General features: G+C 42.2%; 1 protein-coding gene across 1 annotated transcript in view; it reads left to right on the forward strand.

The window, feature by feature from the left end:
• The window catches only part of atrnl1b (attractin-like 1b), a 52,979-nt gene that overhangs the window by 16,761 nt on the left and 23,802 nt on the right, over positions 1 to 12,416 (forward strand). The window contains exons 18-21 of the mRNA XM_062413889.1: positions 3,202 to 3,426; positions 4,400 to 4,537; positions 6,237 to 6,330; positions 12,074 to 12,126. Coding sequence (XP_062269873.1) covers positions 3,202 to 3,426; positions 4,400 to 4,537; positions 6,237 to 6,330; positions 12,074 to 12,126 — 510 coding nt within the window. The remainder of the gene's footprint in view (positions 1 to 3,201; positions 3,427 to 4,399; positions 4,538 to 6,236; positions 6,331 to 12,073; positions 12,127 to 12,416) is intronic.

The following is a 12,416-nucleotide window of genomic DNA, read 5'->3' on the forward strand; positions in this document are numbered from 1 at the left end:
GAATAGTCATTCTTCATAACACACAGATTTCAAGCTACTTCGCTCCAACGACAAAGAAACACACAAAGGACAAAACAGTGAATAGAGAACAAGCAGCAATAACAAAATGCCATTGCGGCACGATACAGATCATCACCCTGCAACAAAGCACCGCCTCCATTAGTATTCTCTCGATGATCCAGAAGGGAACATGGGCACGCACAGAGGTGAAACAATATTTCCACTGCCCATTGGTAAGTTGATCAGAGAGGCTCCTTTTATCTGGAGGTCGGTTTAGTCGCTCAGGTCGGTGCTGCTGTTGCTGCGTGATGAATGAATTATACCGGCAGCCGTGTCAGATCGTAAAAACATCTCTGATCAGTTTAGTGAGTAACAAATTTAGGGAGCCCAAGGGTACAGTCTGAAATTCCCGATGTCTGCCGCTGCCTGGGTAACACCGAGGCTTTTTCTGCGTCGTGTGGATATTTGTCTTGTGGAATTTGTCCCTTTTTTGGCATGAAGGGCGGAGAAAGGTTGTCCTATTAAATTCTCGCCGTATTTTCTTCTCCCTCAGATCAAGAGTGAATGTGAAGGGGCAAAGTCAGACAGAACAAAGTTTCAATCACCCACTTAGTCCCTTCCTCCTCAGGAACATGTGGCTGAGTGTGCTGCATAAACGCACTTAAAAACACAGAGCCAGGATCAAACAGTCTTTAGTATGGCTGCCTCTAGGGGCACTTTGACCGAACAAATTGTGTCATATTTGAGACTCTGTAGAGAATCATATAATTTTGCAGATCTGAGGTGTTTCAAATACCTCTTTATTTACGGTTTTCTTCTAATAATCCAAAGCTCCTCTTCATCCACGTCTTCCCACATCTAACAGACACGTGGTTATTTGTGCCAGGAACACACTGTCCATTCGATTTCATCCGCACGGGTCAAGAAAGGTGAATTCCCCGAAGCTGCATCTGGCTCAGAAAGAATTCAAAACATTCAAGGTCAAGTTGACTTTCCCTTTTTTCCTCGAAGCGCTTTTCCCTCGCTCCTTGATTTAATCTGTTATATTAGAACCGGCCCTCTCTGGTTCCCTAAACCAACTCCAGTGTTGCTGAAATGTTTCTGTTAATTGATTAACTCTTTCATGAAGAAGGCGCAGGAGTGTGCCTTCAGTCAGTTTCAGCCCTCGGACTCCAGGAGGCGCTCTAGAATCGCTTTGGCAACTCGAAATCCATTCAAGAAGTCCTTCAACTCTAAAGGCATCACTATTCTTAACTGTGCAAGGTGACTAATGGGATTGAAGCCACAGACGTTGACAGGAACTGCTTTCAATGTGCAATGTGACCCTCTCCTCCTGTTTGTTTGTGAATGCTGGCTGGTTCTCCTCTGTTGTTTTTCTCTGTGTTTGATGAGCTGAAGACACATTTCAATCTAAAACAGAAATCTATTCCATTCTAATAGGACTTTATCTCTGGCTGTCTATAAATCAAAGTAAACACACTAAAGGGATTTTTACTGCCCATCTTTCACAATTATCTTACAATGTCTTATTCTTAATAAGAAAGATAAGATCATCTTTCTAATAATTAATTGAGGAATTGAGAAGAAGAATTAGAAGACCAAGTGATGGAAGTGTGCAGCTTTAGCCTGGAGAGAGCTGTCAAAAGTGTGTCAACCCCTTGTCATTGGTTTATGAGTTGATTTTATTGCAAATGATTGCAGTGATTCCTGTTGCTATGTAATGCAAACTAATCCTAAACTAACTTCTTCCATCATGGATAACAAAGGTTTGTCTCTAAAAAATTATATTTGCCCACATTACTGTCGGATATGCAAAACCATATGTCAAAGTGGGGACATTGTCCTTTTGCTCAATGGCCTTTGTCGTCTCGGTGCAATACAATCCAGCTAAAAACAACTTTGCAAGCAGTGAGGCGTCCTCCAGACACGAGGCATAAAGTAAATGCAACAGGAAGTTCAATAAACGGATCCTATAAAATCTGACATTGCTGAGTTTAACCTCAAAAGTCACATTTAGATGTAATTTGCTGCTGCAGATAGATTTGAATTTAAATCCATTAACATGTGAAAATGGCCTTGGAAGTTTCCCCCGTAAATACATTCATACTTGTCAGATGCTTTTTTCCCGTCTGGCTGGTGGAAACTGTTTAAGCTAGATGAAACGGGACGTCGTGACCACCATCCAATTAATGGTATAGCAGCAGATTTAGTGGGGCATGCTCACGCTTACCGATTAATCTGTCAGAATCCAACGTTAAAGATCTGCGCTCTGTTGTTGTGTGGTAGATTATGTTTCTGGACTTGCTCTTGTGTTGTGGCAAGACAAGTCCCCATCCAGCTACTTATTTTCTTAGAATGGTATGTTCCCCAAGAAATGTGCCACTCTCGGCCTGTCGTCAAAACAAACTTAAATGGCCTTACTTTGCGCTGATTGCTCTGGCGTTGTCATGGCTTCGCATCCATTAGCGGAATAGCTGGAGATTTGTCTGACATAAACCGAGGTAAAAGCACTCAACGTTTGTCTCCACTTAAGTGTGTGTCTGGCAGGCAACACTGAAACTTGTCAAGCAATTTGGTGGCCCCACAAGTTTCATCCCCTAGCCGACGAAAACAACATCGCTCCCTCGCTCGCGTGGCTTTCGTGAGTTTTGGAGCAAGGTGCCACTTCACATGTCACATTTAAACCTTTTCATTGAACCTTGTTCTTAAATCACAAACATTTCCCAGGCTCCGTTTGGCTGACACGTTTTCTGTCTCATTCCGGGGCCCTCCATCTTCCGTGTAAGGCTGGAGACTTGTTTTTCTTATGCTCTTATCGGCTCTCAAATCTGTTGTCCTGACAGCTCACTAGATAAGCATTTTGTGTCACAGTACAAAGAGCATCGAAGCGCCTTAATCTACGGCTCCTGTAGAGGATAAGAAATGAGAGTGAGCGTCGAATAGGCCGAAAATCCTACAAAATAATCCTGAGAGCAACATCCTGCAGGATTTTGTTTCCTGCTTGAGACTTTCAGGAGCTGAAAGTCTCAAGGTGACTGTAAAATAAATGCTGCACTGAAAAAAAAAAATGGATAAATGTGGCTGATAAAATACTTTGACTCCGGGGAGGTTAAATCATTTTGGAACGGAGGCAACAAGAACTGCAAAGAAACACAAAACTTGCTGTTTAGATATATAATGCAAGCTTCTTTTCTCCTCCAGCTCAGAACTGTTCGGGCCTGCAGATGTGTTCCCAGTGCTTGGAGCAGCCCGAGTGCGGCTGGTGCGGAGATCCCAGCAGCACCGGGAAGGGCCTGTGCATGGAGGGCTCATACCGAGGGCCCATGAAGAGAACAGCCAAGCAGGGCCAATCCCACGACATGATTCTGGAGCCGGGCATTTGCCCCAAAGACAAGGGCTACGAGTGGGCCTTCATTCACTGCCCCGGTAAGGCCTCCATTTCCTGTCCCTCTCACTGAAATGACCCATCACATGTCCTAAGTGTGTCTATGAGGGAAGTATCGACTGTCACATCTTCAGTTTAAAAAGATGCTCTTATCAAGGATTCCTGTTAGAGTCCCCCGTGAAACTAATCCCTCCCTGATGACTTCATGAAACCTTATTCTAGTATTAATGCTCTCATCAGTCTCTGCAACCACGACATGTTAAATGATAAAACACTCCACCGCTGGTTGTAATTTGAGAATGTGAGGAGTGGTCTGTTGCTTAGTTGTTATCATTAATGTGTAAAAAACCTGGTGATATATTTCATTTTGTTAAAATTCATAAAATGCAGAAGTTGTATTTAAAGGATCTTGGTGATATTTTGCCACATATTGGTTTACATCTCCATGCGCCTCAGTGCTATTGATTTTTGTATTTTATGAAACATTACTCTCTTTTTCCTCAGAAAGACATTTTCCCTCCTAAGATATGTGTTGTTGTTTTTATGCCGAGCTTCACAGAGCTGAATTACAGTCATTGTCATGCAAATGTCAGAGCTAGAAAAATAATGTCTGGTTAATTGTAATAATTTATGAAGGCTGAGTGCCACATAATGTACCGCGGCGGAAAGATCGGCATAAACAAGGGTTTTATTTTTAAATGTTATTTTTCATCAAATGTACAATTCTTTAAAGGCAATTCAGATTAAGTAATTATTATATACAAGTTGACATAGAAGACACAAGCCACTAAAAGCCAAAAACAACAACACTGTTTGTACGATCGTGTGACACAACCGTGAAACAGTCGCCCATGTGACCTGCAGAAGGATACAGATTGTGACAGTGTGCTGGCAGAATCTCCTCGTCTTGTCCCAGTTCATTAATAATACAAATCCCTGTTTGTTCCACCTTGTGTTGGTCTCTGCTCACCCTCTGCTGTGAAACCCGCTCTGATATGTTTTTTTCATCCTCAGCCTGCCAGTGCAACGGCCACAGCACGTGTGTGAACAGCAGCGTGTGTGAGCAGTGCCGTAACCTCACCACCGGTCCAAACTGCGAGACCTGCATGCCTGGTTATCATGGGGACCCCACCAATGGCGGCAAATGCCAGGGTGAGTGTCGCATCGCCGCACAAATTACACATTCTGCACACACACCGCTTACTTGTCTCGGTTTTGGTCGACTTGTTGAGTTGTTGTTATAAACAACATCAAGTTTAAACAACATACATCTGAAATTATCTTTTCTATTTTCTTTTTTTTTTGGCACCTGAACCATAATTAATAAGAAGATCATCCACTGACTGCTTTCTAACCAGTCTGTAGTTTGATAAACTTTCAGTATTACAGCAACACAACCAAGAGAGGGCACTGTTGTGTGTCAATTAGAATTAGTGACAAATTTTCCGTCTTGTTTGATTAATGGGAATAATGCACCATGTGTTTTTATATAGATTTCTTGTCTATTTAGATTCATTTTTGATTCTGCCAGTGAATATAGATGTATTCAAAAGAAAATGTGAAGATAATCCGTGTTGTCTGCACAAACACTCCCTGTGGGTGCAGAGTAGATGTGGTGCACTGTGGGAACTGCAGGTGAAACTGAAGGTCAAACACTCACCTCTCGTGTTACTGTGGGTTTTCATTCATTGGACTCAGAGCCCTGTGGACACACCATGTATACTTTTTTGGATTAAGGGATAAGAAAACTCAGTTGCAGACATGTCTCACAGAGCTTTGTGACAGATAAAATAATTGCTTGATTGTTTTGCTAATTTCCAGTGTGTGGTTTTCAGGTTTCATTGGACGTAGTAGTGAGATTTATTATCTGCGTCTAAATTTGCTCGAGTGACGACATGTAGCATCCATCCAAAATCTTAATTTCTATTGAGGAAGGAGTTTAAGTGGACATTAAATTTATATTAATCAATACTTAAAAAAAAAGGAAATCAATTGCAGATTGAGTGGAGACTGCTAACACAGCGTTGTCAAGAAGACACATGTCCCATTCATGAATAGCATTCCTGAGAAATTACATGTAGGCTATTCACTGTCAGACATGGGACACACACACACACACACACACACACACACACACACACATCTGGGAGCTTTGCGGTCTCAGGTACCATCTGTTAATGTATAGACTATAACCATAACCTGTAAAATGAAACTACACAGGTGATCCTCTGGGATGGGAATATTCTTCCCCTTGTTTCGGAGCCCGAGGACGAAATGACCCCAAATCATTTAGTTACATTAGAACACATGCAAATACATTCACACTTTTATCTAAAGGCGTAATCCGTGTTAATTGAGGCATTTTACCAAACACCCTCTTTGGTGTGACACATACTCAGAGAGAATCATTACATCTCAGGCTGAGAGAAAGTTGAAAGCAACTGGCAGCGAATTGAAAGCAAAAGGTCACATTTTTATTTTGGAGTCCATTTTTCTCCATCGTGTTTCAGATCTCTGAAGTTCACTCACCCTTTCGAGAAAATGAACTTGTTTACCAGATCAATATCAATTTCATGTCGCTGTGCTCAGTGCAGCATAAGAAACGTTGCTAGCCTAGCTTAGCACGAACACGGCGAACAATGGGAAACTGTTATAGCAATACATTTTTTTTTTGTTCCCTCAGGACACACACAAGGACACACAAACATATATATATATATTTTACTTTATCCACATTTTCAGCTATGTGTTATCTAACCAGTAATTCCGCTGTGCCTTTAATCTCTCTCTCTGACGTTCTCCATTTCTGTCCCCATCTTATTTTCCATCTGTGTTTCTGTGCCCCTTCCAGCCTGCAAGTGTAATGGTCATGCAAGCGTGTGCCAGGTGTTAACTGGCAAGTGCTTCTGCACCACCAAGGGAATCAAAGGAGACCAGTGCCAGCTGTGAGTACACACACACACCCACACACACACATTTTGTATGTTATACACAAGGGCATATGTCCTGCGATCATCACCTACGTGGGCTGTGTCTACATGTGCCACATCTGAGGTCAGTGTGTTGTGAGTTTGAAAGGTAGTTGTCCTTAATTTAGTCGATTTCATTGCTGCTGTGATATCATTTTGGTCCAATGTGCTAAATTAACTTCCTCCTCATTCAAATATCGTATCGACAGAGGTGAACGCTAAGCGATCCTGCAAGCTGCATCCACCTCTTTTTCTTCTTCTGTTATTTAATGCCGTCTCATACGTCCTGCAATTGGTACAAAAGTCTGAGCAATTCCAAAAAGTGTTTTCACGCTGCAAATGTCTGAGGGTCTGAAAAAAACAAGTAAAGTGTAAAAATGCTCAAAAAGAATCCCAATTCGAAAAGTCTGTGACGCCTCAAGTGCCAATCCCCCAATAAGCTGATCGTCTGCTTCATAACATCCTAACTGGAAGCATTTATAGTCAGTCGACTTGTTCCCAAAAGTTCTCATCTGCAGCACAGAGGTCAAATAAGAGCTGCACCGTCAATGTTATGACTGAAATTCACTGAGTTGAAGTAACGTCGATCAGAAGCCAGTCTCTGGGCCGCCTGTCACCCGGTGTGTAATCACTTGTGATGGAGCCCTGATGAAATGCTGGGGGCGATTTGAAGGGAGGCCCATTTTGACAAGAAAGACATACATATATATATATATGTGAAGGGAAGGTGTAATGTGCTGTTCATGATATTTTGCTTTGAGCTGAAAACACCAGTTTTGGCTCCTTTATTCTGGTAGCCGCCTGTTTTTATGATGGAGTCTTTATGGAGTCAAAAACAGCGTCTTTTATGCACCTTTCGGATTTGAACTGCAACCGACAGATTAAAATATGGATCAGATTGTCTGTTAAATTATCTTTGTGATATAATGGCAATTAATTTATTTTGTATTGAAGTGCTGACATGGTTAAACCAGAGAGACGCAAACTCGGATCAGATTTTGAATCATGGCACAGTCTGACTTTCATGAACCGTTCTATTTTAATGATATAATGGGATTCACACATGAGCTCCGAGGTTCCCACATAAAAACGAACAGCCAAAGCACATCTGCAAATCAAACAATTAAAGCAAATCTATCCCAGACACTCTGCAATGCAGTGAAGTTTCTAATAACCGTGACAAATAACAGCCGGTTTTACCTTCAATGTTTAAATTGTTGAGCTGATGAGACAGATGAGGTCTTTATTCACTTCCACAGCCTGCACACATGGGAACTACACAGATTCAATATACAAACAGTTTACATATTGTCGCAGGTGGGATTAACACGTGAGAGGCTTCATGCAATGTATGTAAACCATGTGTTTACATTAGCTGGTGTGCAGGAGTAAATAGTTAGTGGCTGTGATGACATTAAGATACAAAGTGTTTTTGGAGATCCTCATGAAAGGAAGCTGTGATGGACAAGGAGATGAAGAATGGTTAAATACTACAGATAAATATAAACTGTAGTTTGATTGAAATCTGGAAATACAAGAGGCTGGAAACACCAAAGTTATCTATGTGTATTTAATAAGGGGCTTTCTCCAGAAAGGATCAACACACCGAGAGACCTAAGGATCTCAGGGTGAAGATGGAGAACAGTCAAATACAAAGATCTTATATAGGAGGACAAGGCTGTTGCCTGAGCCAGTTCAGACTGGTTCTGTAGACGTAGTTTAAGACTGGAACTACAGCACAGGAATAAATGATTTGCATACATTTCCAGTGGGTTCATTGGACAGTCAATAAGTAATGGAAAGGTCAAACAGGTATATAGAAATGTCACACAGGTTTCAGGTCATTAACATTTCAGGTCATGTACAGGTATGCCAAAAAGGGTTAGGGTTACTCTTCAACTATAAAATAGGTTTCAACCACACTTAGCTATTTCAACTATACTTAGTTCCACTACAGTAGTTACCCAGCCCTGATTGAGGTATCGTAATCATTTTCTGTGTTCAGCGCAGTTGTTTAACTTGAGCCAATTGAACAACAACTTTCTAGGTGTGCTCAGCAGTGATGAGCACATTGCTAGAACAGTGCTTCACCTCCATGTGACACTTTGAGTTTACCGAGTTCATCACTTTGGGAAAAATTCAAGGGAGCCGACAACACAGCCTTGATAGCATCTTGAAAAATATGCACAACACTCACTGGGTGAGAGAACACACGAATATGATGAAGGGGATGAGAGGGAGGGAAGTGTTCTTCAACGCCCTCCGAGCTTTCTGTTGACTTTGACGATAAATAAATGACACTTGACTCAGACGACATAACGTCACATTCATTTCGGCCGCCAGATGGAAAGCAGCGCAGGGCGACACCCGGATAGCAGGTGGCTAACAGTTGATTCAAACGACTCATTTTCCACCCTACAAAATCAGAGTGAGATATCTGAGCAGGCCAGGCACCAGCAGGCCAATCATCATCAGCCATTTAGAAGGAGGATGTGACCATACAGCCCCAGAGCCAGATTTAGGATAATTCCTGAAAACCGTTACTGATTATCGGCTTCGATTTTTTGCCAGCAGCATAAACCACCAGAATATGTTGTTAATTCAGTCTCATTTACAGAATCTCGGTAGATGAGATTTGTCATTATCAACAATCAATAATTTAGTAAAGTCTTCAATCTTAAAATCAAGATGCATTTTCACATTTATAGTAAAGTGCGATCTAATTAGTGAACGTGCGGCCACTGGAAAAAATTTGAGCAGGTGTGTTAATCAATGGCGACCTGTAATGTAATTTCTGGTATCTAATTACATGTAATCAGTGTCTCCCCCAACCTCTGTCGGCCACTCACTCGCACCATCCCCGGCAATAACCCTTAAACAAAGACCTCTGCACAAGGGTACTCTGCCTCCTCAGCAGTGTACACAAAAAAGTACACACACAAACACACACGTGGCTTTCACACGCGCATGCACCACAGCCACCGATGCCATTAGGACCACCGAATAATAGCCGCAGTAATGAAGTGAAGGGTGCATCGGTGCAGAATGGAATTGTTTTTGAAAACAATTGATGAGGTCCACACTGCGTTTCAGCGATGAGTCAAACGAGCGGCGAAGGGAAGGTTTCTTTTTATAGTGCTCGTTTGGATATGTTCATTATTCAGGATTCTTCTCGTGCTGGAGGTAGCGGGGGTTTAGCTCCGGCCACCGTATGTGTGAAGGACAACTATAGGTTCATAGTGAATTCCTCCCGCTCACGTGTGTGTCTGTGCCTTGTGTGTGTGTGTCTGTGTGTGCATGCTGCCTGTTAAATCTCAGAGAGTGCACTAGCACAGACAAAGGTTCAGGTTGAGTGTAGATCAAATTAAGATACAGCGCAGGGCCATTGCCTAGAGTTCAGATGTGTGCACACGTGCATGTAGGTGTAGATTAAATTAAGATAAAGGGTAGAGGAGCTGCATTATACACTTCATGATGAGCGTGTGGGTATGTGTGTGTGTTTAGTTCTTTTGCCATCTGTAAATGCCAGGAAGCTCAAACGCCCCAGGAGTGATGTTCTGTAATGTTCAAAAAGCTGTTGGCGCCATTACTCCTCCGTCCTTTGTACCGTGGTAAAAGAGACCGTCCTCTCGTGTTTATCCTTAACCGGGATCTGGCTCTTCCCCAGCTCGGCGTCCTGCACCCATTAGATCGGCCGGCGTGCTGATGCTTGTCCTTCAGGATTGTCTGGTTAGATATATCGTGCAGCATTCAAATCCACCATTATCAGATTAGTTGATAATATTAATGCACGAGAATCCAGTAGTGGAGAGCAGCTCAAACAAAATGATGTACAAGCGTTAAAGATGTAACAATTCTTCATTAAAACCTCTAAAAGCGACAAAGACATTTCATTGACTATCTAAAACTGTAAGGTCAAGTTACAGTTTTATTAATTTTGTTATTTATGATCAGATGTGTTCCTTCCCCCCTCAATTGCCTGATGTTTTTTTGTGTAGAACCTTCACTGGTGATGGCGTCTGTCTCATGAATCCAATTTTAGAAGCACCCCCCTCCCCCCACCCGCCCGCCCCACTCCAGCACTGTAACCTCACTAACGGGGCCACCTCCTCCTCAGTGACATTCGTCGCTCCGTGTCCTCGCTGACTCCTCGACACCGCCTCTGATATTCTTCTCCTCGCAAGTCTAATTGGAAACTGTGAAAGAAAATCGGCGCGATAATAGATATCGTAATGTTTCTCCACCTTATTTATGGAGTTCCAGTGCACACGTGTGATATTCCTCAGCCTGGTTATTAGGTGAACGACAGCAGAGTGAAGATAAACGAGGTTCAGATCACATTGTAAACAGTTAAAATGCATTGAGAGATACATTGAGAAGGAGATGGAGAACGCTGCTGTCCAGTTCCCTTATGCTCCTCCACATAACAATGCTTTGGAACGACACACTAACCCTCAACAACAACAACAACAACAGTCCATGTTGACAAATTGTTTTCTTTGTCACAACTGAATTTAAAATGTGTTTTGGCTGCAATACACAAGTAACACTCGTGTAGAAAAAGTGTGTGATTGTTTTGAGTAAATCGCACAAGAAACACTAATCACAGGCAGTTTCTTTAATCCAAGTATGAAATAACAATCTGAAACTACTTGTTGTTATATTTTCCATTTGTGAGGACTGTGGTGACATTCAAGTACGGGGCCTTTATTTTAGCAATATTATTTGTGTGTGTGTTAGGAGAGTTATGGAACTTTTACCTCAATCCATGTTTGTCTAATCATACCTTTTTTAAATGTGTTAAATAATCCACAGACGTGGGCTGAGATTTGCAAACGTATATGTGTATATGAGAGTTTGTATATATGCATGTTTAAATTTGTAAACCTGTACAAATCTCATTCCACATTTCCAAAAGGCTTTGTCAACAAGCCTCAATGAACAAGAGGCAAATGCAACTTGTTTTCGTCCAGTTTTCACACAAGGTTTGCTCCTTTGTAAAATGTCTAAGGAAGCATCTTCTATTTTAAATGAAATTTGTAAAATTTTTAAAAGATAAAGCAACATCATATTGTATTTACAGTATATAGAGCTTTGGAATCGACCTCTCCAAGAGCCTTGCAGTGCAAGACACATTCACACAGCTCTCCTGTACACAGCACTTTTACTATTCCACTCGTTCGCTGCCCTCAGGGACAATTTGGGGCTCAGCATCTTGCTACTTAGAAATGCTGACTGGAGGAGCGAGGGATCGAACCACCATCCTCCTGTTTAGTGAACGACCCGCTGTTACTCCTGACCCAACAATTGATCAAATCCAGCCCTCTTTTGAAATAACTCATTTTTTTTCCTAAATGGGATTTAACACCTCAATTTAAAACTATAGGACAATTTAAATTTTTCCAACTACATTTACCTACAACAGATCAACTTAGTCCAATACTTTGAGTTGTTGCTCGGTGCTCAGGTGGTTGCGTTACTGTGTTGCTCTGATAAACAGAACTTTTCTCTTCCCCCCCCTTAAAAAATCCAATTAACTCAGAAACTATCAGATAATTTCCTCTTTGTCAGAAGTACCAGACTTGACGAGGAGCCAGCAGCGGGAGCTAATGCGCTGGCACTCGGAGTCCACCGCTCCCCGATAAGAGGCGTTCTTCCTCTCAATCTGTTAGCACTCGTCTTCATCTTGTTCTCTCCTCTCTGTTTTTCCTCACTGCAGATGTGACTCAGAAAACCGTTACCTTGGCAATCCACTCAGAGGAACCTGTTACTGTGAGTAATTCTCCACTGGACGGCTGCTTGCTGGAAAGACGGCTCATACACAAACACATGGACACGGACAAACACACACTCATCCTCACACTCACCCCTCCTTGATTATTCTTGGCTATTCGCTCGCCGCTTTTCTTTCTGCCTCTCGCCGTTTCTCCACTACTTCCACTCTTCCGCTCAGGGCAGATGGAGCGTCTCGGCACTTTGGCACCAGGGGCGCTTGTTCGGCGACAGAATGACTTGTCGTGGAAATGTCAAGTGCATCAGAAGGAGTGAGTGATCGAAGTAAT

Source organism: Platichthys flesus, chromosome 20, assembly GCF_949316205.1.
Source record: "Platichthys flesus chromosome 20, fPlaFle2.1, whole genome shotgun sequence".
NCBI lineage: Eukaryota > Metazoa > Chordata > Actinopteri > Pleuronectiformes > Pleuronectidae > Platichthys > Platichthys flesus.